This window comes from Erpetoichthys calabaricus, chromosome 18 (assembly GCF_900747795.2).
Source record: "Erpetoichthys calabaricus chromosome 18, fErpCal1.3, whole genome shotgun sequence".
NCBI classification, from domain to species: Eukaryota; Metazoa; Chordata; class Cladistia; order Polypteriformes; family Polypteridae; genus Erpetoichthys; species Erpetoichthys calabaricus.
In genome coordinates this window covers 22,349,757-22,376,530 of record NC_041411.2, presented here as the reverse complement: position 1 = coordinate 22,376,530, position 26,774 = coordinate 22,349,757, and the positions used below count along the sequence as shown (strand labels likewise).

At 37.6% G+C, this 26,774-nt stretch overlaps 1 protein-coding gene across 1 annotated transcript in view; it reads left to right on the top strand.

Annotated features, from left to right (window-relative positions):
• chfr (checkpoint with forkhead and ring finger domains, E3 ubiquitin protein ligase) overlaps positions 1-25,752 on the top strand; it is a 40,602-nt gene extending 14,850 nt beyond the window's left edge. The window contains exons 3-17 of the mRNA XM_028825426.2: positions 514-623; positions 1,285-1,335; positions 2,554-2,724; positions 3,193-3,390; positions 4,085-4,235; positions 4,522-4,676; positions 5,462-5,624; positions 12,151-12,284; positions 12,825-12,941; positions 13,086-13,169; positions 15,955-16,025; positions 17,907-17,994; positions 18,269-18,376; positions 18,922-18,994; positions 22,881-25,752. Coding sequence (XP_028681259.1) covers positions 514-623; positions 1,285-1,335; positions 2,554-2,724; positions 3,193-3,390; positions 4,085-4,235; positions 4,522-4,676; positions 5,462-5,624; positions 12,151-12,284; positions 12,825-12,941; positions 13,086-13,169; positions 15,955-16,025; positions 17,907-17,994; positions 18,269-18,376; positions 18,922-18,994; positions 22,881-22,923 — 1,717 coding nt within the window. The 3' untranslated portion in view covers positions 22,924-25,752. The remainder of the gene's footprint in view (positions 1-513; positions 624-1,284; positions 1,336-2,553; positions 2,725-3,192; positions 3,391-4,084; positions 4,236-4,521; positions 4,677-5,461; positions 5,625-12,150; positions 12,285-12,824; positions 12,942-13,085; positions 13,170-15,954; positions 16,026-17,906; positions 17,995-18,268; positions 18,377-18,921; positions 18,995-22,880) is intronic.
• Positions 25,753-26,774: the final 1,022 nt, after the last annotated feature.

The following is a 26,774-nucleotide window of genomic DNA, read 5'->3' as shown; positions in this document are numbered from 1 at the left end:
GTTCAATGTACATCCATCCATTTTCCAAACCCGCTTATCCAGGGTAGGGTTGTGGGCCAGCAGTCATTGGCAGAAAAAAAGGAACAATCTCTGAACAAGGGCACCATTCCATCACAGTATGAACACATACACTCACACAGCAGGGGTCAATTTAGGAACGCCAGTTCACCTAACAAGCATATCTTTGGACTGTGGGAGGAAACCCACGTGAACATGTGGAGAACATCTCTACACAGGGAGCACCCAGGGCACAAACCCTGGCCTCTTTGTTGAGAGGCAGCAGTGCCACCACTGTGCCAAATGTTATTGTCTCTGGCTTAAATAAAACTTGAGGGCAGTTTTCATGTGAAGAATTTTTATGTTTTAACTTTTGCTCTGCATTAATGATGATGCATGGAAGGGTGAGTTTGTATCATTGAATTTTTAAAAGGTTATGTTTTTGTCATGTTTAGTTTTGTTGATGGGTCAGTATTAAGTTTTATCTTATTAATTTATATGTTTTTTTTTTTTTAGTGTGAAAGGAACAGTGATTAACGAATCAAAAGTGGTGAAGAGTCAGAAATGTCGGCTTCAAAATGGAGACGTAATCTACGTCGTATGCAAAAAAAATGAGCCAGAACAAGGTATTGTGTTCCTCATCATGTATTGCTTCTTGTGATACTGATACTGTTGTTAAAATGGTGTTTCTTTTTGTCAGCTTCACAAATCCCATGAGGACTCATGGCTGGGAGTAGATTCAAAACTTGCCCAACGTGGTTCAGATAATTTGTTGAAATTGGGATTTGCCCACATTGTGAATTTGTTTGCGCTTAGATACTTGCACTTTTGTGACATTGTAAATGGGTTTCAACTTGAGTGTGTGGGTGATTGCAAAAGGTAGATTTTGGGTTTAAGTCTGAATTTTAAATGAAAGTGTTTTCACAACGTTCTTAACTTGAAATGTAGCATATTTTTAAAAATGTTTTACTTATTCAGAGATGTAGCACAAATGCTCATTTCTGTGTTTTACAACTGGAGCACAGGCGGGTAAAGTGACTTGGGATTGACCCAGTCATTTTAGGGGTCTAAGGTCCAGGGCTTTAGCCACTAGACCACACTACCTGTCCAAAGCTTTGTTGAATGCTTTAATCTTTAACGAGATACTGCAGGTTTTGAATTATGATTTTGCAGAAAAATGTTAACATGTGGCTTAATTTTATGTGCATTTGTATTTCTCTGAAATTTGAGTTTTGTTTATACCTCCCAGATCTATTACTCACATTTTTATGCTTTATGTCCTTTTAGAAATTGCATATATGTACCAAGCTGTAAATGCTGAAGAGAAAGTCGGATCAGGTGTGTTTAAATGAATGTAACAAAACTACTTACAGCAGGTATTTATACTTAACATATTGTGTAGGTGTATGGCTTTAACAAAGTAAAAGTAGGTTAGTATTCATTCATTCCTTAGAACCAGGAAATGAAATTTATGATTAAATCCATTATCCATATGAGTTATTCATTTCTACAGAACAGCTCAAAAACATGCAAGAAAACCAATAAAGTGTGTTACCTGAAAGAAAGCCTTGTTCAGTTGCTAGATATTGACATAGGTAGAGACAAGCATGTCAAGTTTAACTGTAGCCATTCCTCTCATATGGGTTAAGATTATCTCAAGATTGTACTGTGTTTATCTTTGGGTGATCGTGATGAGAGATAAGAGGATGTGTACTGAAATCAAGCATGTATCCACCTGTAGATTTTTTTTTAGATATGGTAAAATAGTAATCTGATAATCTTATAGACAATCCTGTTTTATGTATCGACATGTTAGGTGAACTGGCCTTGTTAAATTGGACCCGTGTGTGTGTATTAATCTTGCAATGCACTGGCATTGATCCAGGTGATTTTCCTGCCTTGTACTCAATGATTTTTGGGATAGGATCCAGCTGCCTCGTGATCCTCCCTTGGATTAAGTGTGTTAAGAAAACTGGACGAAGCATGACTCAGTTCTAGGGTTATGCAGAAAGAACTTTTCGTACGTTCCCCTCATTAACATTCATTCTAAATCAAAAGAAGATTGTCAAGTTTCCACTAATGTGAAGACTAGAACATTCTGTTTCTTGACCCTATGAGTGCATGATTCCAGGAATTTGATGCAGCAGATAATTCTAACTGCCAAACCTTTATATGAAAGTGCATCCCTTCCTCTTTGTCTTTTAATTTAAAGCTTAACACAAGTAATTTTATAATTGTTCTCTGATGTGATGCCTTTATCCAAAGGTACTTTAATATTCCCAGATATTCCAAATTATCGCTGTTGGATTCGCAGAAATGTAAGTGTACTTCTCTGGGCCACGATGTGTGTTGTTGGTGATGTATAAACTTATGCCCTTTGACTAATTACTAGGATTTTCAAATTTATAATGGATTCAGCATACTTGTTTAGGTTGTCTAATAGTTATTCATGCCGAGTTACAGTATATATGAAGTTTTTATTACATATTTGAGTCTATTTTACAGTGCACTTCCCATCTGTTTTTTTAAATAACTATTGTTTGGTTTGGATTACAGACATTCTGAACAGTGACGCTCCAGGAAGCCCTTTTTCATGTAGTGAAATTTCATCAGGTGATTCTAACCAACCAAACTTAACCAATGAGGAATCATCATCTGACGAGCCAGTACCTTCTACATCCATGTCTGACCTCCACAATACTCCGAGCATTATTAGTTCTCCATCAGGTAATGTCTTGTAAGAGTTTCTTGTTGTTAAACCTATGGTTAGATCCCAAGAGACATTTGTGTTAAATGTAACAGTATTGGTTTACCTTCAGCTCATTTTTCAATACAGTGACTTGCCTAAAGAGGTGTTCATGCTCCATTCTAGACCTTATGCACATGCTAAAACAAATTGGTTTCCCTTATGTGTCACATCTATTGCTGTGCATGCCATACCATTAATGCCCATTAGTAGTTGAGTGTCATCTGAAAAAATATTCAAGGCTAAAGATACCTAGGCAATGAAATTGTTGGAAATTAATGGATTGATGGTAACACAGAAATTCAACAGTAAATGTTTGTATAGGATTGGTGCCTGCAACATCCGTACAAGCACGTCATTTTAATAAGTCATGTACAGTAATTTTTTGCATCACTAAAGTAATTAAAATGTGGCTTAGCATGGATTTTTGTGTGTATTTATCTCTGTAGAAATTAGCAGCCTTTCTGTTTCTGAGACCATCTCTTCTTCTGAGCCTTGTTCATCATTCTCAAGTCAAGAGGACGTCTCTTCTGAATCCACTGGTTTAGAGGGTACCAACATCACAACATCAGTTAGTTCTGGCTCTGTCAGTTTTCTCTCAGAGAAAGATGACTCAGAACCACCTTGGAAAAAAAGGAAGACAACAGGCAAGAGTGATTCATTTTTTTAGGAGCATTCTCATCAAACAGCAAAATTACCAGTTTTAAATGAGCCTGTACAGTATTGTACTATCCCTTAAATGTGTGTTTGTACATGGAGACATTGTTTTCAGATATACACTTAAAATTTTAATTTAACACTGATACCTGTAGTTCAAGTTTTTGGCTAGACGCAGATCACAACAGACATTAATGACAGTAATTAAATGTGTCAGAAAATTGAATTTTTGTTTTTTAATTTCAGGGAAGCAGACCTTTTCTAGTTATGCTGCCTCACAGCATCTTGGATGGGTTTTTCTCTGTGTGGAGCTCTTTGTTTGAGTGGGTTTCTCCCTGTACTGCAGTTGCCCCTAATACTCCAGGCATGTTTAGCTCATTGCCACCTGTACATTGACTCCCTTTGATTTCCAATCATGCTTACCTGATGCTTTTAACTGTTTTTAATTGGACAAAGTAGGTTAAAAAAATGTTTGGAATGATTTTTCATTTTCTGCAGTCTCATTATAAGAACAACAGAGTAAAGTTACTATAACCATTATTACCATGAATTTGTATTTATTTGTTATGAAGACTATTTTCAGAGTAGTAGTATAAAATTAATTATTTGAAGATGTGTATGCATTAGCTATTTTTATAATAGTACAATTGTTTTTTGTTTTAATAATACACTGAAAATCAACAGATTCTGGTCAAGGAGAAACCCAACATCCAGAAAGAGAAATTCATAAAACTCGGTCATCAGAAGTATGCAAAGAAGCAGAGTTAAAAACAGATAAGATGGAAGAGTCTCTCACGTGTATTATTTGTCAGGACTTGCTGTATGACTGTGTGAGGTAAAGTAGTTAACAAAATATGAATACAAAGTTTTCATAGTCACACTGACTAATATTTGGTTGAAACAATTTTCACTATGCATTTAAAAGTAGACCAGTTTGTCTATATATATATATATATATATATATATATATATATATATATATATATATATATATATATATATATAATAATATAATATAATATAAAAAAATGAGGATTTGAATTGGTATTCCTCTGTTATACTGTGCATGAAATAAATGTATTTGGTTCATCATTTTTAACTGCAGCTTTCCTTGTCTATAGCCTGCAGCCCTGCATGCATACATTTTGTGCTGCCTGCTATTCAGGATGGATGGAACGGTCATCCTTTTGTCCCACCTGTCGATGTCCTGTGGAGCGTATCAGAAAGAATCACATGCTTAACAACCTGGTTGAGGCCTACCTACTTCAGCACCCAGGTAAGGGCAAGTAAACACATCTACATAATACCATGGTTAAAACTGTTAATGAGCACTTGAATAGTCCAGAAATCTAATTGGTTATTAAAGAATGTTCAGACAAAAGAAACACCTCATAACTGATTTAGTTAGTATCAGTTGCAACAAAGAAACATTAGCCAATATCTAATCTTAGAAAAGTGCACATGTGCTGAGGAGAATTAATAAGCCTTGTGCTAAAGCAAAGGCGTTAAACTCCTGTCCTATAAGGCAAAGATCCCATCCACACTAGTAGATTTTAAATTTAAAATGCAGATGTTTGTCTCTGTTTTCGCCTTTCATCCACACCACCTCAGCATTATCAACCCATGAAAACCAAAACTTCTGACGATAGTCTCCAGAGCCGGAGACTTGAAAATGATGACACAGTGTCTCACTGTGGATGGATGAAAATGAAGATTTCTGAAAATGCTGATTCCATTGTGCTTTGATTGGTTTGTTCTTATTATGTGGTTCTTCCCTGACTGTATCCTGCCTGTTACAATGCCTCATTCATTCTGTAACAGTAACCAAGCTCATACAATTTATGCGGTCAGTTAACTGGACTGTGAACATGAACCTGGTTGTAATGAAATTAAGCTGCCATTGCTACCCTCCAGAACTGAAATCCTGTACTTCACATAGATGCTTAAGATGTATAGATAGTAAATATTTTCTTACATGTGATGTCTTATGTGTTTACATTTAGTATCAGCTGTAGTTAGTCATATACAGTAGATCATCAGCCAATATGCCTTTCATTTCAGAAAAGTGCAGAAGTGCTGAGGAGTTGCAGAACATGGACAGCCGCAATAAAATTTCTCAGGACATGGTCCAGCCAAAGGTAGAACGGAACTTTTCTGATGAAGAAGGCAGCTCTGATTACCTCTTGGAACTTTCAGATGTAGACAGCGAGTCTTCTGACATTAGGTAAGAAACTTTTCTTTTTTCTACTGGCGTTCACCATTTCTTGTGATTGCTTCAGTGTGGTTAAAACAGATGCCATCTATGCATATAGTTAGTGAGACATAAATACAGTATTTCTGCACAAAATTAGTTTTTTTCCAATTTTTCGTGATGGTATACTGTGGTAGTAATGAATACTGAAGGTGTTATTTTTTATGATGTATTGTGAACATCTAAGATTAATCTTTTAATCATAAAAAACTGCAGGTAGCAATGATGTCTTATAAATATGCATCCTAAGTATCCAAAGTCTTTGTACCTTCAAATCACACTGAAAACTTCCAAATTGTAGTGTGTATATATAAATAGTTATATAAAGCCATATTTTTGTGGTGCATTTGCATTGTGCTTGTGTGGAGGTTTCCCACAAGTACTCCTATTTTCCTTTGACAGCTCATAAATGTTCAGGTTAAATTAATTATCAACTGTAAATTGGATCTATATGAGTGAGTGTAGGTGTGTGTATGTGTGAGAGAGGAGAGTGCATTCTGTAATCTTGAGTTTGATTTAAAATAAAAAAACATTTTTAATTTTTTACATTTTTTTTCTTTTAAACAGTAACAAAAATTTGGAATTTAAACCATATCCATTTACCATACAATAAAAAAAGTTTTAAAAAGATTTTGTTGAAACTACTAGAATGTGAGGCCTAACAAGCTGAATGATCATCACAGAAATTAAGACAGCAAAGCTTTTTATCATAGTAAGAGGCATTAATTTGGTGGCTGCTTATGAGTATTTTATTATAAAAATGATGTGCTCTTCACTTTCAAATGACATTTGAAATATATTGCATATGAGAAAAGGTAGTTAAAAAGCTCCGAGGTGGCAGGGCCCGTGGAGTGGACGAGGTTCACCCTGGGTTCCTCAAGGCTCTGGATGTTGTTGGGCTATCCTGGTTGACACGTCTCTGCAACATCGCATGGACATTGGGGGCAGTGCCTCTGGATAGGCAAACCGGGGTGGTGGTTCCCCTTTTTAAGAAGGGTGACCGGAGGATGTGTTCCAACTATAGGGGGACCACACTCCTCCACCTCCCCGGTAAGGTCTATTCAGGGGTGCTGGAGAAGAGAGTTTGGTCGATGGTTGAATCTCGGATTCAAGAGGAACAATGCGGATTCCGTCCTGGCCGTGGAACATTGGACCAGCTCTACACTCTGGCCAGGATCCTGGAGGGGGCATGGGAGTTTACCCAACCAGTCCACATGTGTTTTGTGGATTTGGAGAAGGCATTCGACCGTGTCCCTCAAAGCATCCTGTGGGGTGTGCTCCAAGAGTTGTTACGAGCCATCCAGTCCCTGTACAGGAGGAGCAGCAGCTTGGTCTGCATTGCCCGTAATAAGTTGGACTCGTTTCCTGTTGAGATTGGACTCTGCCAGGGCTGCCCTTTGTCACCGATTCTGTTCATAAGTTATATGGACAGAATTTCTATGCGCAGCCAAGGAGGGGAGGGGGTCTTGTTCGGTTACCTCAGAATCTCGTCTCTGTTGGCTTCATTGGACAGTGACCTCCAGCTCTCACTGGAGCGGTTCGCAGCCGAGTGCGAAGCAGCGGGGATGAGAGTCAGCACCTCTAAATCCGAGGCCATGGTTCTCAGCCGGAAAAGGGTGGAAGGCTCTCTCCGGGTTGGGAGCACAGTACTGCCTCAAGTGGAGGAGTTCAAGTATCTCGGGGTCTTGTTCACGAGTGAGGGAAGAATGGAGCGGGAGGTTGACAGATGGATTGTGCGGCATCTGCAGTAATGTGGGCTCTGCAACAGTCCGTCGTGGTGAAGAGAGAGCTGAGCCAAAAGGCGAGGCTGTCGATTTACCAGTCGATCTACGTTCCTACCCTCACTTATGGCCACAAACTTTGGGTAGTGACCGAAAGAGCAAGATCGCGGATACAAGCGGCCGAAATGAGTTTTCTCCGCAGGGTGGCTGGACTTTCCCTTAGAGAGAGGGTGAGGAGTTCAGTTATCCGGGAGAGACTCGGAGTAGAGTCGCTGCTCCTCCGCATTGAGAGGAGTCAGTTGAGGTGGTTCGGGCATCTGGTTAGGATGCCCCCTGGACACCTCCCTAGGGGGGTGTTCTGGGCATGCCCCACTGGGAGAAGGCCAAGGGGCAGACCCAGGACACGCTGGAGGGATTATATCTCCCGGCTGGCCCTGAAATGCCTCGGGGTCCTCCCAGAGGAGCTGGAGGAGTTGGCCGGGGAGAGGGAGGTCTGGGCTTCCCTGCTTAGGCTGCTGCCCCCGCGACCCGACCTCGGATAAGCGGCGGATAATGGATGGATGGATGGATGAGAAAAAGTATATAAATCATTTTGGCATGGTAAGCTGCCATCATGGAATGTGCATGTTTATAGTGCAGAACTAGCAGATTTTATTATATGTATAAACCTAACATAATTTATTGGCATACTAATAATCATCCCAGGTTCTGTTGTTTGTTGGCAAAGCAGGACATTTGAAACTTCATAAAATAAGCATATAATTATTTATAAAGAGATAACATACAAATACACTATTACAGTATTATATAGAGCAGTGTTTCTCAAACTTTCTGGTGTTGCAACCCAGTGGGGTAGTGGGAGGTGCGTGCTTTCCCCTTGGTGAATCGAGTACAATTGTCAAATCTTCATTTTGGGCTTCAGCATGATTGTCAGAGTGGTGACCCTCCATGACATTATCATTATAAACAATGACCCACACCTCCTCCGCTACTCACTCCTTTCAAATATAATTCATTGAAATTGAACTGGAATTGTTACTGCATACATATTTTTGATTAAATATTTTTAGTCAAAGCTGAAAACTAAAACTAAGCACTATCCACCTATCTAGCTATCTATTTTCTAAATGCAGTTTCCAATTCTAAAGTTCGACTCATTTACTTGTATACAATTACCTTGACAAGTCTGGATAAGTTGGTTTAGAAAGTGGATGGATGGAAGTGACACAGATGACTAGTTCCTAGTGGGGCAGTGAAGTTAAACAAAAGACTTTCCCATGACAGAAGTGCCATGCTTTAGAAGAATACAGGTTAAGAGGTTTTTAAATTCTAAAATGACAGGTGATTCTGGAAGGTAAACTGTCCTGTTGGTTTGACTGAATGGCCTCCTTGGGTATTTTGCAACAAATAGTTTCTCATTTATTCTGCTGCTTGTTTTAAAGCTGCAGCATGAAGGACCTTTGTCTTATCTCTATATATAACTACTATTCTTTTTCTTCTTATTTCGGCTGCTCCCGTTAGGGGTTGCCACAGCAGATCATCTTTTTCCATGTCTTATATATAAATACTATTATTATTATTATAACTACTACTAATTCTAAATGCAACTGCTTACTCCTGCCTGTATCTTACTTAGCCTTGTATTTTCCATCTGTGTGCTTATTTGATCCCAACTCATTTTGTGCCTCAGCCTGGTTTTCATCCAAGGTTCATCCTGCATCCTGCATGGAGTTGGCCTGATCTCCCCGTGACTGTGTGGGCTCCGGTTTCCTCCCACAGTCCAAAGACATGCAGGTTAGGTGAATTGGTGACACTTAACTTGGCCCTAGTATGTGGTTGGGTGTGCGTGTGTGTGCGTGTGTGTGTGTGTGTGTGTGTGTGTGTTCTCCCTGCGATAAACTGATGACCTGTCCAGGGTTTGTTTCTGCCTTGCACAATATGCCAGCTGGGATAGGTTGTAGCAGACCCCCGTGACCCGGTTCTGGACAAAGCAGTAAGAAAATAACAGGTTTTCTGTATTTTTTTTACTATTCTGTCCATTTTAACTAGTCTACATTTTATTTAAATGTTTTTTCATTTATTTTTGAACTACTTAAGAACACGTCAGTTAGGAAGAATGCCCAGTGGGGGCTGGGCTGTCTTTTGCCTTGGAACTCCTGTAGGTTTTTTTTTTTTTTTTATATATATATCATCTGACTTTTATATTTAGAGACTTAAAAATCAATTCTATACATAAGGAGTCTACTTCTCAATTAAGCAGATATCATATGTAAGTGTGATTTATTTATTATTTGTATGTTATTTATTCATTATTTGATCTTATTTTCATTTGCATTTTCTTTGCTTGTAACTATTTCTTTGACATCTTGTAAAGCACTTTCAGTTACACCCGTTGTATGAAAATGTGATATAAAAACAAATGTTTTTGTTGAAACAGCCATAGTGTGTGTATGTATCTGTCAACAAGTATTTTGGTCTTGTTCCAATGCAGTCCTGTATATTTGTCTGGTTATGAGGACAAATGCTAAAACTACATACTGCTACATCCTTAAGTGACTCTGCTAATGTGAGGGGAGATCTGTTGCCCTTGAGAGACTTCAAACTAAAGTGAAATGCCTGTAGGAAAGAAAAATGTAAAGATTTGATGGTCTGGTGCGCAGGGTTAATCCTGGTTCATTCGGCATGATTCACAGCTACAGATGCCATAAAACATTAAATAATTTTACTGATAAGTATTCACTTGAATTAAAATTGGAATGCTTTTTTTTACTTAATACATTGTTTAAATACTTGTAATTTAGTAGAATTTGAGATCCTTGAAAAATGATTAAATGTTTTATGAGGCACTGTACATAATTGCACCACACTTAATAAAACACTGTAATAACTCAAAAAATGAGGAAAGAAACGATTGGCTGTTTTGGAGATTCAGTTGTACTTTTGGGACAATCAAGAGAATACATTTTGGGGAATAAGCAGGATCCTAATGTATAGGTCAGCTCAGTGTTTTAATTTTAGCCAGTTGGTATTTTGATTTGTCTTTACACTAGGAGACATTTAATGACCACAAAATACAGTCAGGAGCCATTCCTAAGTGGAACACATATTAAAACGTAGGACTCGGAGCCGTGGATTAACATGTTAAAGTGACAAGGCACATGCAAAGTACTACAGAGGAATCTATGATAGACCTTAATGCTTCATTTTCCAAGTGCACAGATGCAAACAATAATGAAGCCTTTATTCCAAAAGAGTTTTAAACTGATCTGTCCTTCCATTTTTAACCTGTGCAGAGTCATGAGAGTCACCAAAACAAGAGCCAGACTACAGGGTACATTCCCTCATATTAAGCAAGTTAAACTATCACACATTAAAATAATGTAAATCATAATCTTTCTCAAATTAAAAAGCTTTGCCTCTTCAGTGCTTATATATATCATGGTAGTCAAAACAAAACTACTGACCTGTTTTGCATTTTTGTCTGCTGTGAAAACCAGCTTGTGCTTTATATAATAAAAATGAATTGATGCTCTGTGTTTATAGTCATGCTTGTTTTACTTTGTCTTTTATCCATGTGTTTTACATAAGTAGAGTTAATGTCCTCCTATCTAATACAAAAAGTTGAAGGCACAGCCTAAAATTGATAGCACAATTCAGTCCAGAAGATGCACTTATTTAAAACAAAAAGGCTGGATGGTCTTAAAAATGAGGAACCAACAGGATTAAACACGCATTCCTTTGGGAGACATCCTTTTTAATACACGGATATTTTAAGAAACGGAAAGGGCAGTTCAAAAACAAGGACAGCTCCTTTCCCATTTAATCCACTGTGTCCTACTTGCATCCATCCTCTATCCAGTGTCTGCCTCTGTAGCAGCATTGTGGAATCCTGGGATGGAATTATATCTCCTTAGTGCTTGATGTTGCTGTGGCTCTTGCCTCATAACTGCACCTGCCCTTGCCTATTTCTGTCACACTTCATTCAAAAGCATTCCTTCAGTTCTAACGTTCCCATAGTGTTCAAATGGTTGACTTTATTAATTGAGTCACATATTAATAAAACTATATCTTGTATTTGATTGCCTGCATCCAGGGAATACTCTAATCTGCACAGGCTGACATTTTCAAGACATTATGCTTATACACTATTTGAAGTATTTGTGATGAAGGCTTACACAACATACTGGCTTTGCATCTCTACAGAATATTAAGCAGTTCTGACAATGTTCAGCTGACTTTTGTTTTTGTTGAAGGCGATATTTTTTTTAACAATTTAATAAAATCGTACAATGGAACTTTTTTAACTTTAGAAATGATATTTATGATTCTGAACAGACTTGTCTGTTAGACCTCTTTAGAGTGGTCAAGTGTATCTTGTTCAAAATGTGAGGCAGATTTTATGGTATTAAATTGTAAAAACATTGCAGAGCCTAAGAAAAGATTGATCACGTCCCGTGTGTCTGTTGTGCTACTTGAGAGAATTTAAATTCTTTGTAATTTGCTACCCTTGTGTATTATCATTCCAGCTTACAGCTGTTATCATCTCAACAAATTGTGTGCTTATTATGCCAAGCTGCCCATTTATTTAACGATTAAGCAATCACCTTGTCTCCCTTTTCCTTAGATGTAGGTTTCATCCTGAACAATTTCAGATGCCAGTTTTGAAACACTGCCCAGACCTGGCTCAAAAAATGGGATTTTGCACATTTCTTAATTAGTTATCTGATATTATTACTTTGAACTTTTTCCCTCATAACCAAACCCCATCCCCTCCACAGCCAGCCGTGGGTAGTGTGCCGTCAGTGTCCATGGTACAGAAAAGACCTTTGTCAACCATCTGTTGAACAGACAGTTGAAGCACCTCTGAGGACAGTGGGAGAAGCACCTTCGACATCCAGCTCCACCTCAACAGGTACCTGCCATCCAAAATTGTAGATGGGATGGTCTGCAGTTTAGACAAAAACCTTATGGGTGCATTTAAAAGCTGTGTCATGAAATTTGCCGCAATCTTGGAATTCATTTATTTTAAAATTATATTGTGGATAAAGATTATTTATAAAGGAATACAAAGGAATAAAACTTTAGTTTTGAGTAACCAGTGAAGGGTCAAACATAAAATGTAGTGACCTAAATGTGTCACTAATTGTAACTTATGACAACGTTCAACATTGGGTACCATATAACAGATTTGGCTGGTTGACACATGAACACAGTTTAATATATTTATATACGGGCAGATCCCATATGTAAACAGATATTTAAAAACTTGTAATAATGTAGTACTGCCTTCTGTAAAGAATGTGCTTAAGTAGGGGGGAGTACAAACTTAAAGGCTGTCTGAATGCTGTTTTATAGTTCACAGGGTTTTATTGCAGTATGGATCTGTTTTTTGTAATGCTTCTTACAGGGACTGCCTTTTATCTCAACCCCTCCCACCTTCTGTTTGTTTCAGTTTCCCAAGAATATATGTGTCCTCCCCAAGGGGGTCATGTGATGTGTTCATGCTGCTTCCAGCCCATGCCTGATCGAAGAGCAGAGGCAGCCACCCAGCAGAACTTTCATCAGCAATGCAAGTATTTTTGCTGTTAATAGGTTACAAAGCAACATTTATAATCTTTTATTTGAGGTTTGACTTGTGAACTTCAAAGGTGGTGTACTGTGAATTTTTTTTTTGACATTATGAAGGTAATTATCTCTGTTTTCATTTGTGCAGGTATGGCATGCCAGCGTTCATTTTGCCACATGTACTGGGGGTGCACTCGAGTTGGATGTCTTGGATGCCTGGCGCATTTCAATGGTATGGATGCTCACTGCATCCTCTTTACACCTCAAGCAGCTAAGGAGTTTGATCGTAAACCATAATGGAGCTGGGTTATACCAAGTGTGCTACCCTTAAGGTCAAGTCCCATTAAGCCCCTGTCACGTTACACAAATACATAATCTTGGCAAGTCATAGGCAGTCAACATGCGCCTGCATGACAGCCACTTGTGTAGTCACAAGATACTCAGTGACTCATTCCAACTAGGCTGCACATTTTCCTGATAAAATCAAACAAGTCTAATTTTTTTTAAGTTGTAGAAATGAGCTCTGCATATGTGAGAGCTGACAACCTATGAGTACGCAGCCACAATGCATATAACACAGCTGTGAGGAATAAGGAACACTGGTGTTTTGGACTTTGCAAAGAGAAGAGAGGCTTGTAGGTCTTATGTCACGTGTTTTATGTACCATGACAGAATTTGGGGGGGGGGGGGGGGGGGGATAAAAGGGCAGAGATTGCAGCTGAACTTGCTGCACCTGTAAAGCCTTTGCATGGACATAAACTCTGTGAAGCACACATTATTGACAGTAGTAATTTGACAATGGCTTACTCACCTAGCCAGCCAAGTTTATTGCTTGTACATTGTTGTCGGGTCACCTACAACTAAATCATCGGGTTACTTAATGAAGTTACAAAAGTATAGAAAAATAAACATGTTAAAATATTCCTGCCTTTAGGAAAGCAATAGAATCAAAATAAGTGAATGAGAGTCAGCATCTTGACAGGTGTAATCTCATCTGAAAGTGCCCTCATGGTATGCATCTGTCTCTCTATCTCATACTTTTCTTCTTATTTTTTGTCTGCTTTTAAATCATAAATCCATGGACATGAAACACTGAAATTTGACAAGATTAAATTTTTTGGCTAATATATTTTCACTATTAATAATTTACAGTTTTTGGAGGTTATATGTAATTTCAGCATAGGTAGTGTAGTTCCACTGCATGTTATTAAAGAATGAGGTGTTAATTTTAAACACATACATATGATATATGTAATGACTTTAAATGTTTTTCTATCCTTCTGTTTCTTTAAATAATTAGATGCCATAGGTGTATTCTTATGGACCATAGTTATGCCAGCATTATGTCACCAAGAAAACTTTTGGGAAATTTTACAGAAATAGCTGAGTTTATTTAGAGTTGAACAGAATTAATGTCAGGTGAATGGGGATCACATTAATATTTGATTTGGAATTTAACTGTTTGTGTCTGCACATGTTTAAAATTCATGTTACAAAACGTTTGCACACCATTGCAACCAAGAAACTGGTAATTTTATTTTTAATTATTTTTCCTGAAATAATGGATTTTTTCACATTAATTTTGCTGATTATAAGATCTTACTAAAGGTGAAGGATTTGTCTTGATTTAAATCTTTACATCAACAAATGTTTACATCTCAGTAAAGATTATAAACTTTTGTTATTCTCTGAATTCTTACATTGACAAAAATGCACTGTGCTTATTTCTTAACATTAAAATGAAAAATAAAAAAACTTTTAGCACAAAGTGTGCTTACAATCATCATTTGTTTTGGTTCTTTGTCAGGTAGCATTTCTGTAAGCACATTCCTGACCCCATCAACCTTTTTATCCAAGAGGTTGTTGCTACCTGCACAATGCATTTTGTCCTAACTGGATTTTATTTATTTATTTAAACCCCCACGCTTTGCTATAAGGGGAAGCGTGTTTTTCAGACCATGATACTGCCGGGGTGGGGGCTGACACTGGCTACCAGCAAAGATATTATACAGAAGAGAAAAAGATATTCATATCATGACTGGATAGATGTTCATGGGAAATAGGAAGTTGTTAGTTTTGTTTTTATTTTTTAGATCTTTTAGGTGAAGTTAAATCTTTTGAGGTGGAATGCCACCCCTGGAGTTTTAATCAGACCCTGTCTAATCCCGGTAGTTAGGTATTGATGCAAATTGGTTTGGAAAAGTGCTACTATCAGAAGAAAGGTTCCCATTGTTATTTAGGAAACAGTGTTATGCTTACATTATGATCACTGAAGTAAATATGTGCCAATGAAGGCACATTGTTGCATTGGTGGGCTTTCAAGCTCAGATAATGGAAACCATTGTCGTTTTTAATCTTGATGCAACTACACAAATTCAGAAATAGTAATTGAAGCAATACCATTCTTTTGCACACTTACAGACAATAGGATGTTTAAAAAGCAAATCCTTGGATCCAATGGAAGGGATTGTTGAAAATGATGTTTAAGGAATACTTCACCCAAAAATTACATTCTTTGTATATGTTGGTTATCCCATGGTGTTTGTAGTGATGTCTGAGAAAAATTGTTAACCTTGTTTTTATGGAGAATAGCACTAACAAAGGTCCTGGTACAATAGGCTTCAATGGGCACCAACACTGAACAAAAAGCCAACAATATAAAAATGTCCATGAAAAAAAAATCTTAATTTACTTATGCTCTATAATTTAGATGCTAGATGTCCAGTCTTATGCTCTCAATGTTCCCAACACATATATTTATGCTAAACCATTGTTAAATAAAGCAGTTCTGATCAATTGTCTTGTGAATGGCAGAGGAGGGCACTCAAACAAGAATGACATTTTGAATTGAAGATCCACTTCCCCCAAATCATTAAAAGAAGGGCTGTAGTTAATCCTCATTTATAATCTAAGAGACGATTTATTCTAGCAATGTTAACTGTTGAAGGTATTGCTTAGATTGTGTTTTGCTAGGTACAATATTCCAGGTTATAAAAGGTTTTGGTTTGTTTTCACAGATCTGAATCTGACTGAGAAGTGCATGGATGGTGTGCTTAACAACAATAATCATGAATCTGAAATTCTGAAGGTATCCTCATCACTTCCTTTTTTTGACTTAACAGACAACACATTCACAAGTCTAGCAGTATTTAGTAGGGTGTGAATTATATCTTGCTCTTTAGTGGGGCTTATCATGGTTCATTTTGAAAGCGGGCTGGATCAACGAAAGCAGTTGAATCGCAGAAAAGAGGGAAACTGGGGAAAAAAAAAACAAAAAACTGCCGGTTCTTCAAGTGATTGTCTTAATTTCAGGTCCTGATGTTGGCAGAAATTCCTTTTACTTTGTCTCTGTAATTTCAGTTGTCTCTTTATGTCATATACTCTTCCAGTCCTTTGAGATTTTTTCCAGCAGCATTTTATGTGCGTGCCTGGTCTGCATTAATCCACTGCTTAAGCAAGTGAACAAGCTTTTCAGAGAGTAGAAAGCTCTTTGTGTCTGTTTTTGATGAACTGCCACCTTCCATTCTCATCCCAGCATTGGCTGGTAATATAAGCCAACAGATCAGTGCTGAATGCACTCGGAGTAGCATCAGCCTTTTCCTCTGTGGATCTAAAATGGTCAGTGGGCATATTTAGCCTGGCATGCTCAGAAGCCAGGTAAGCAGCCCATAAAATATGGTCTGCAGAGCTTGTGCTAGCAGTATTTGCCAAATGTACCGTTAACAACGCCAGATGAATTGCTACTCAGAATTAGCAATCAAGGCTCCTGTTTTACTTCACAAAGTTATTACTTGAGTTAACTAATATAACATACTAGGGGGTTGCCCCCACCTGCTTTTCTCGCCAACCTCCACGGCCTGTGCTACGCACCAGTCACTTCATGTCTTTGCCGCTTGTGTTGTGAAGAGGGGGGATGAACGCACCCCAAGGAGACGCAGTCGCTCCTCCGAAACATACTCTTAAACAGGAAACAAACACTTTTTTTTTTTTTTCACGTACTCTTTGCTCAATCAGCTGCTGGCTTGCTGCTGCTCTTCATCTCGTGAGGTGCTTCGAACATTTAAAAGCCTGTACAGCAGCTGTCCTACTCTGTCTTATTTCCGGCCCCGGGTGTGGTTAAATCATTTGGCACAAAGTTTCGTCTTGCGGGACATGAGTTCTTGATATTTTTTAGTTTATAATTTAAAAATGGAACAAGAAGCTGAAAATCTAACAACATCAAGTTCGATAAATTCTGAAAAGAATGATACCAAACATATATACAGTATTTAGGTGTTAAAATAAGCCTGATTTAAAGCGTGACAAAAAACGTGACATAAAATAGTTGCACTTTTAGGCTTAGGATTTTATATATATATATATAATAAGTACATTATAATAATATTAATGTTGAACTAACATTGACATAGATATAGTATGTCTGGTTTTAACTTTAAAAAAAAAAAAACAAAAAAAAAAACCTCGTCTGTCCATGACGCCACCTCCCCTCCTGAAATGGAAATGTTGCCTACAATGAAAATCGGTGGCAAAAATATTCAGTTTATGTTGTGCAATTATACTTAAATATGTGTTTATTGAAAAATAAAATATTGCAGAATTTATCTTTTAAATTATAATAGAGATCCCCTCCCTGAGACCTTCACAAAGGAGAAAGAGAGGCCATTTTACCTCATACTTCACAGTATCCCATAAAGGTGCTTTTGTTTGAGGCACATATCCACATTTTTGTACTTTTGAGTCATGAGTTATGTGCTTTTTAAAATCTGTTTATCTTGGCCTACACACCAGTATCCTTGCAGTCGGTGACAATTTTTAAATTGCAAATGAAAATCCATGCCATTGATTGCATTCTCAGTTGAGTGTTATTTATTTTTTGAAAACACTTTTGCAGAACAAGTTGCATGCCTGTAAATCTAGAAATGGTGAATCTTATTGTAAATTTGCATAACAGTCTTTTCTGTCACTTTAGAACTACTTGACTTCTCGAGGAATGACCTGGAAGGACATGCTTCATGAGTGTCTACGTGGCCTCCAACAAGGAGTTTTCTATTTGTCAGGTGAGACATGAGGCTGGCGCTGCTGTCTGAATGAAGCCTTTTCTTGTGTATAGTTAGTTAATTTCTGCTACTGCTTCCTTACTGAGGGTTGTGGGTTCTATGTCTTTCTGATTGGGGATTTTAGGATTTATTTATTATTTACAATGTTGACTAAGTTCATTGCTTTTGAACTTATTTTACTTGGCAACATCTGAAAAATATTTGTATCTTAATGTGCTGAAGAAATGTTTTGTATATTTTAATCTTATTTTAATCTTTATGCTTCTCATCAAAGATTACCGCATCACTGGGAATGCAGTGCTGTGCTACTGCTGTGGCCTGCGCAGTTTCAAAGAGCTGGCTTACCAATATCGACAAAGTATTCCTCGCACTGAACTTCCAGGTGAGAAACCCATGCTCAAATAAACAGAACAGAAAAGATGACAGATTGTTATTCACTAGCTGGCATGTGGCACACAAGTGCAAATGTAACACACATGACAGCAGAAAAGTCTTGTCCATGAGATCACAGACATTTGCAGAATTATGCTTGATGAATACTCCTCCATGTACATTTTAATAGACTGCAGAAATTTGACGGATATGGATTTTCTTGTTGTATCCAGCTCGGTGGGATAGGTTTATTGCTGGGAATTGCTCTGTGGAAAGCTGGCTGTGCTTATACTTCTACCTAAAGACTTGTTGGTGACAAAGTAACCAGAAGAACAAAAATCAAGTTTATATTTCGCTTGCATTAAACAGTTTTGCAACATTTGAATCCACAGTTGTCCTCCACCAGGAGACCTCTAGTAAATGTCAACAGTCATGTATGCCACAAACTCAGTAGGACATTGAATATCAATTGACCTTCGTGGCCTACACCTGTCTTGCCATAACCTGTTTTTTTTATTGCTTTAATGATATTTAATATTATTTTTTTCTTTGCAGCACTCGTAACTTCTCGGCCTGACTGTTACTGGGGACGCAACTGCCGTACTCAAGTTAAAGCACACCATGCCATGTAAGAGTTTCTTCATCTGATTGCTCTTGATAGTTAGATAAAATTTTAGAGCATGTGTGTAGGAAACATCTTAACCCAATCCTATTGCTAGCGGATTTTTGTTGTAGCTGAAGTGCATGTAAATGTACTTTAGGCCTGATTTTGGGTGACAGAACTTGAAATTGATGTTGCTTATGAAGATAACTCATACTGAATGAAGTCATTGTTCAGACTTGCTGGTAATACAATGACTTTTATAAATATTGAGAAGTATTTCTTGATATTACCTTACATAAAATCTGTAAAGTTTTACAGTAATTAAAATTATGAGTAAGGGTGCCTTTGGTAATCCAGTTTGTGTTCATTTTTTCCTCAGTCTGAGGTAAACCTACATTTGGAACAGGTTAACTCTCAAACCTCAAGTTCAGATTAACCCTGACATTTATAACTTCTTCCCATGTCCAAGTCTTTCCTCACACATCCCAAAGAAAGGCAGTTAGTGATAATTGACACCTCTAAACTGGCCTGCGGTCTCTTGTGCCTGGTCCTGCCTGGGTAAGCAGTTTGGGTTTGATTTGAGAATTAATGGTTAAAGGCCATGTCACATTATGCAAATTTTCTAGAGATTTTCAGTTGTAGCCTTTAATTAAAAAATTGTAGAGAGTCTAAAGCAGTCAATCATGTGTTTCCGTGAAGCCAGTCGCCTAATATCATTCACTCCAATAAAATTAACCTGGTTTAATTCTGTCTTTAGCCATAGGAGTGGGCTCTCTGTGCATGAGAGCTGACAACCAATGAATGTTCATGCGAATGTACAATGCATATAATGCAACAGTGAGGAATAAAGAATGTGAGTGTTTTGGAACTTACAAACAGAAGAGAAGCTCATCTGTCTGATGTTTAGTGCTTCATGTACCATGACAGACAATCAAAAGAAAAGAAAAAGGACACAAATTAGCAAAGTGTAAAAAAAAAAAGAAAGCAGCTGAACTCACTGTAGCTATTAACCCCTCGTATAGTGCAGTCTCTGTCAGGTAGCACACTGTTGGGTGTCCGATAAAGAGGCAAGCACAGCAATGTTGGAAGGTCAGCACTCAGTCAGTAAATCTGACATGGCCAGTGATTTTCAGTTGTATAAATCGATACGGTCCAGAAAAGAGATCACCAACTGCAGTGGAACAAGTCTGGAATACCCCACCACTAGAAGTCACATAATATTAAGTTTTACCAAGGGCCTATTCTTATAGATTACTAGAAGTGCACATGGACTGGCAGTTTAGCCTTAAAGCAGCCTGAATGAGTAGTCCAAATCAAATTAAACAGTAAGCTCACAGCAAGTCCACTTGTGTTTTAATGGATTGAAGGTTCTACTTTAATTTCTAATTGATGGTTTAGAAAGCAAAGGAAACTCCATAATATAGACATTAATTTGAAAGCCTGGCAAGTCAGATACATATGGGGAAACTGTGCAATTAAACTTTCAAAATGTTATTGTAGATTATCTTTTTCTTCTTTGTGTGTTAAAACACAGCTAATAAAATGTTCAGATGTAGTTGTAATTAATGTTTTCTATTTTTGAAATGAGAAAATAAGCCAAAAAAAAACTTTACAAAGTTATTGTCTGTTTTATCCGCATTTTTTATTACAAAGTTATTGTCTGTTTTACCTGCATTTTTTATCACTCTTTAATATTGTTTCTTTATCAGTATGCTGCTGCTGGAGTATGTGAATTTCCCCTTGGGATTAATAAAGTATCTATCTATCTATCTAAATTAGAATGCGTTTTGAACTCGCCTGCACAGAGTGGAACTGTAGTTAGCTGTACTGTGTTACAGTTCCAGGATACAAGAGGAGGCCATTCAGTCCATTAAGAATGCTAGCTAATAGCCAGTCTGTCTCAGTGTCTCATCCAGATACTTATTAAAATTTGTCAAGGTTTCAGCTTCACCATCGTGACTTGGTAGCTCTTATAGACTGTGTGAAGACGTGCTCCCATCTTAGATTCACTCCCTCTTCATTTTCAAAAGGTGTCCTCAAGTACAGTAAACCCTCGTTTATCACAGTTAATACATTCCAGACTCTACCATGATAAATGAATTTCCGCAAAGTAGGATTCTTTATTTATAAATCAAATATTTTCGCAGTTAGAGCATAGAAATTCTGTTTACTGCCTTCTAAATATGTTTTTTAACATTATTAGAGCCCTCTATACATGAAATAACACCCTTTAGTCAAAAGTTTAAACTGTGCTCCATGACAAAACAGAGATGACAGTTCTGTCTCACAATTAAAAGAATGCAAACATATCTTCCTCTTCAAAGGAGTGCGCGTCAGGAGCAGAGACTGTCAGAGAGAGTGTGAGAGAGAAAAGCAAACAATCAAAAATCAATAGGGCTGTTTTGCTTTTAAGTATGCGAAGCACCGCCGGACAAAGCAGCTGCAAGGAAGGGAGAAATGTGAAGGTAGTCTTTCAGCATTTTTTAGAGGAGCGTCCGTATCCTCCAGGCCAGTGTGCGAACAGCCCACCTGCTCACACCCCCTCTGTCATGAGCAGAGAATGTCTGAGAGAGAGAGAGAGAGAAAACACCAAACAATCAAAAATCAATACGTGCTGCTCGGTCAAGTATGCGAAGCACCGCGTGGGAAGCATATCTTATATCATTGAGGAGTTTTATTTAATACGTAATACATGCTCTGGTTGGGTAGCTTCTCAGCCATCTGCCAATAGCGTCCCTTGTATGAAATCAACTGGGCAAACCAACTGAGGAAGCATGTACCAGAAATTAAAAGACCCATTGTCCGCAGAAATCCGCGAACCAGCAAAAAATCCGTGATATATATTTAGATATGCTTACATTTAAAATCCGCGATGGAGTGAAGCCGCGAAAGTCGAAGCGCGATATAGCGAGGGATTACTGTATATGATTTTTTTCACTATTTAAACAAAAGAGGCTTTATCATATTGATGCCTACAGCAATTTTGAATATTATGAATAAGTAGCCATGTCACCAGCAGAAGTTTAATTCCCTGTCAGAGGAGGACTTACACTCTACTCTGTGTGTGGTCTGACAAGTGTGCTACAGAATATGAGCATAACATCCTTTAAAAAAGGTTTTTATGATATAACTCAGTAGTTTACATTTTCACTTGCTTTTGCACATTATCTATACAATGACAATGTTGTGTCAACATAAACTTCATAATCCTCTTTTAGAGGTTGCTTTCCGTATAACATTGTTGTCCATCTTCTCTTCATAATCAATTGCGCCTTTTGCCTGTGTGGCAGCAGTTCACATCTCTCTGCAGTAAACTGCACTCTCCGCATGTATGCCCAGTTTCAGGACCACCCACGTCTTTTTAAAATTGTTTTCCTTGCCCTCTTGTCCATGTTTGTGTCATCTGTGAATTTCACAAGTTTACTAAATAAGAAAAATCACAGATCTGACTGCAGATCTCTGAGGGACTTTAATCACACATATCAGTTTACTCTTTATGGCAATTAACTGTTTATTAAGAGTTGTTTACTTCTTGGTTGTGTTTGCTCTGTGGATCCCTGCGTGTGCATACTGTATGTCTGCATGCAAACAAGAATGTTAAAATAGCTTCTTGACTCCTATTGCATTAAAATCAATAAAGAAATTGTATCTTGTCAACATATGAAACTGAACATGAACTGGAGAAGGTCAGAATATCAGGAGTAATGCAAACACTACAAAGGCTAGATTCTCCTGGCTTGGAACTGTGAAGGACTTTATGCCTCTTTACTGTGAGGTGACTTGTGCTTTTTCTGATTCTCACTTGACCCCAGGCTATCCTTTACTGTTTGTGTGTCTGCAATAATTAATGTAATCCTTCATGTGTATTATATATATTTATTATTAAATTTTTTTTTTTTTTTTTTTTTAGAAAATTCAACCACATTTGTGAGCAGACCCGTTTCAAGAACTGAATGCATCTGGTTCAGTGTCTGTGAATTGCTTTGCTACAGCTGGGCAGTTCCTACTTTATGGCATATGTTGCTGTGAAAGAAAAAAAAGAGAATCTCGCCTCTTTTGAAATATGGACATGAAAAGTTGTGTTATCTGCTTATATCTGTTTTTTTTAAGGGCACACTTTCTTTGGATGATATCAAAGTCAAATAATTGGACACCTTCAGATCTTCCAAGCAGTTTGGCTAAGCAAATATCCAGACTAAAGCATTATTGAGATAGTTAACTTTAACATAAGAATCACAGAAAGTTGTGCTATGTTTAAAATGTTGGTGGAAGTTGGGGTGGGGGGCAATTAATTTTTTTCAGGGGTTCTTAAGTAGCAGAGCCTCATACCTAAATGTTAGCAGATACTCAGAAGGTCATTTATTTCAAGAATATTTCCCTTTCAGGCAGCACCTAACAGGGTGATGTTGCTGCACTTTGCACTTACTTTTAGCATTGACAAAATTTGTGATGATGGGGCTTAACCGACTAACATTTCTTTGTTTTTTGTTTGAAGGTTGTCATGATTAGCATTAGAAATCTAACTTCCTGCAGACCGTCTTGCAGTCTCCATTGGATCCTGCTCTGCAAGGAGGGGGAAGTCTAGTTAGTTGCACTTATGTATACAATTTATTAATTCCAAGCAAAAAGACAATTATTTCATCCAGCATGGCACTGGAGGCCAGTGGTGGCCAGTGTCACACACCCCATTTAGCTGAATGCTCCATGTCTGGCCTTGAAGCTCAAGGTTGGTATTCATCAACTGTGTCATATTGTACTGACTAATATAAGCACACATGGCAGTGTGTATTAGGCACAAAGGTGAAGAAAACACTACAATGACTGAGATAGTATTGCGATAAAGAGTGCTGACATTTTATGCCAATTCTCTGCCTAGTGATACGTTGACTGTTCTTTATGGATCGGATCTTTGTAATCGTTCTTCATTAAGGCTAAATCATGTGGTCATGTTAAGTGAAGGCTCAAATAATGGAAATGGTGACTTATATCCACTAAACATTCTACACAAGAATCTACCTATGATATATGAGAGGTTCTACTAACTTCTGACTGCAAAGTTGGGGTTTTTGATAGTTTACTATAATTTAAGGTTCAAGCTATTAGAAAATTTTATGCCCAGATTTTGATAGGCCACCCCAAACTGTAACTAAATAACGATAGTGAGAGAGAAGGGTGTAAAATACAGGCTGTGGGATTGGAGCTCATTAAGCCTTCTTGCTGGCTGCATGTGTAAAATTCACGTTGTGCTGGTTGATTGCGTCTCCTTAAGGGTGCTCTGCCGCTGTGAAACAGTTTAATTCCGTAAGTATGGATAAGGTAGTGTTGAGCTGCTGAGCAGATTTATTGCAGTCATGGGAAAGCTTGAACCTTGAATTGGTATGGACCTGCTTCTTTTGTGGCATGGTAATGTTGTAGAGAAATTAGTGTCAATGGTAAACTTGTGAGATGGTTGGGGACTGGAGTTACACTCTATGCAATGGCCAGCACTTGAGGGAATGTTTGTGATGAATGGGGCAGCCAGAGTGCTCACTCATTAAAAGTAAGAATAGCTTTGCACAATGTTGTATAGGGGTTATGTTTGAAAATAATAATAATTAAAAAATCAGCTATGTGCACTTATAAGACACTGTCTTACAGGAGAGCTAATAAACATTTAGGCAATAGTAAAGTAGAAAATTCATAGGTCTTTGTGTGCTTTGTACATGTAATCACTGAATAATGTGCTGCTACAGGCAGGGTCACCTCTAAGTGCTGGACACTCACAATCTAGTGATAAGTATAGACTTGTTTCTTAAGCCTTTTTTCCATTCCTATAGTACTCCTCAGAGTATACAGTATAGCTTTTACCTATTGAAGTACTATGCCTCAAACCTCACACAACTACTCTTGTTACTCTTTAAACGTTAGAATATGAATGTTGCAGGAATGGCAGTACTCATTTTGAAATTAAAGGAGAAGCTTCAGACATAAATGTCTGAAATAATTATCCAACAGTAGATCTAGTTTCCTTAATTTAGTTTTTTTTTTTTTCTTGACGTGAGCATTGTGATAGTGTGACAGATATATCAGTGTTAAGATGGTTTCTTCTACTAGAGTTGTTGCTGTTGGCAGTAGTGTTCTCCATACTTGTTACCATTGTTTTTGGTAACTGGGCTATTCCACATTTATTAGTTCAAATTAAGACAACTCGGGGAAAGTCTTGAGTGTTGCTGCTTACACACACTCAGTTTTCTCTTAGGATTCACTATGTTCTCCTACATCTCTTCAATGGACAAGAAAATGGTCCTAGACTGCATCAAGGGCTCATGGGTACAGCCTCCTGAGGACTGCAGATTGTTCTAGACTTTCATTTCACCTTCAGCTATTACTTAAGTATTCTGTACTATTTCTTTATAATAAATCTGGCTGAATGAAGAGACTCTAAACTTGATTTTTTCTTCCATTAGCAAAACATATCTTAACTCAAAAAGAGTTATATGTTGTGGAATCTGGGTTTGTCTTTTATTTATGGTGTTGCAAGTAAATAATTTTAAATGAGTAAGTGGAAAAAGTAAAAATGTCTAGGATCTTGATAATCACTGTCTTGTTTTAAGCAGTTTTCTTCTTGCTTGCAGTTTTGAATGGTGTGAAGGCCCTGCTGAAGCAGTTGGGTAGACTGTGCTAGGCCTATAGTACTGTAACTGCTACCTCTTTCTAACTTGCAAAACAATTACTAATTTTTGTATTTTGTTTGTCATGTATTTTTGAAACCAATCAGAAATTAAACAGTTCATTTTTCAGTCCCCTCTGTTCAGTCTGGTTATTGTTGTCTACTGTTTGCCCTGCAGAATAGATGTCACTTATACTTAAATAACTGAACTATATTTGTGCCTAGGATAGCATTGTGATGGATATATGGTATTTGTGTATCTGCACACTAAACCCCTTGTTATCACCCACGAATGGCTACCTCATTTAGTTTGCAGACTTCAGTTTTGGCAAAAAGTTGTCTCAGCTACACAAATCATTTTAATACCTGGTAAGAACTACCATCATACAAGTTAAAGTATGTGCTGTACATAAAACTTTGTAACTTAATTATCTCAGGTTCCCTGCTTTAAAAGAATATCAACCACACATCATTTAGAATCTTCCATCAATCAAATATTAGGGAAAAATTACAAATTACACAGTGTCACTGTGCTTATTTGGGTGGAACGGGGTAACTAATGTTGCTTCACAGTGACTCTGAACTGGACAGATTTGGCTGTTTACAAATGCTGCAGCAGACCAGATCCCCATCTAGAGCTGCTTAGTATATTGTGTATGATTTTACTGGAAATAGAATAGGCTCCAATCTCCTTACAATCCTGTACTGGAACAAACAAGACTGGACATTTGAATAAGTAATCCAATGGTCAAACTAATCCCTTGTTTGAGCCAAGAAATGTCCAGGTGAAAAATACTGATGTGTCTTATAAGAAAGGGAACATGCAAAGGCAGCATGATGATGTACTTCAGCCTTATGGACCAGCAGGAGGCACCTATCACTCAAGCTGGTCCCTTAGTAGCCAGTGATTGTACTGCACAGCTCTTCAAGTGTACAATGGTATTGGAAAGACTCACTGCTAAAATAACCAAGGGAAAATTAATTTTTATAAACTAAAATATGGACAAGATTCATAAAAGCATTTGCTTAATCTTACCTGTAGTGTATACTGTATATTTTTCATTCTTCTTTAATGAAAAGCAATAACTAAAAGTAAAGACACCAAAGCTGATTTTAAGGGAACTTGATGCATCACAGAAAAAGTCATGCTGCTTT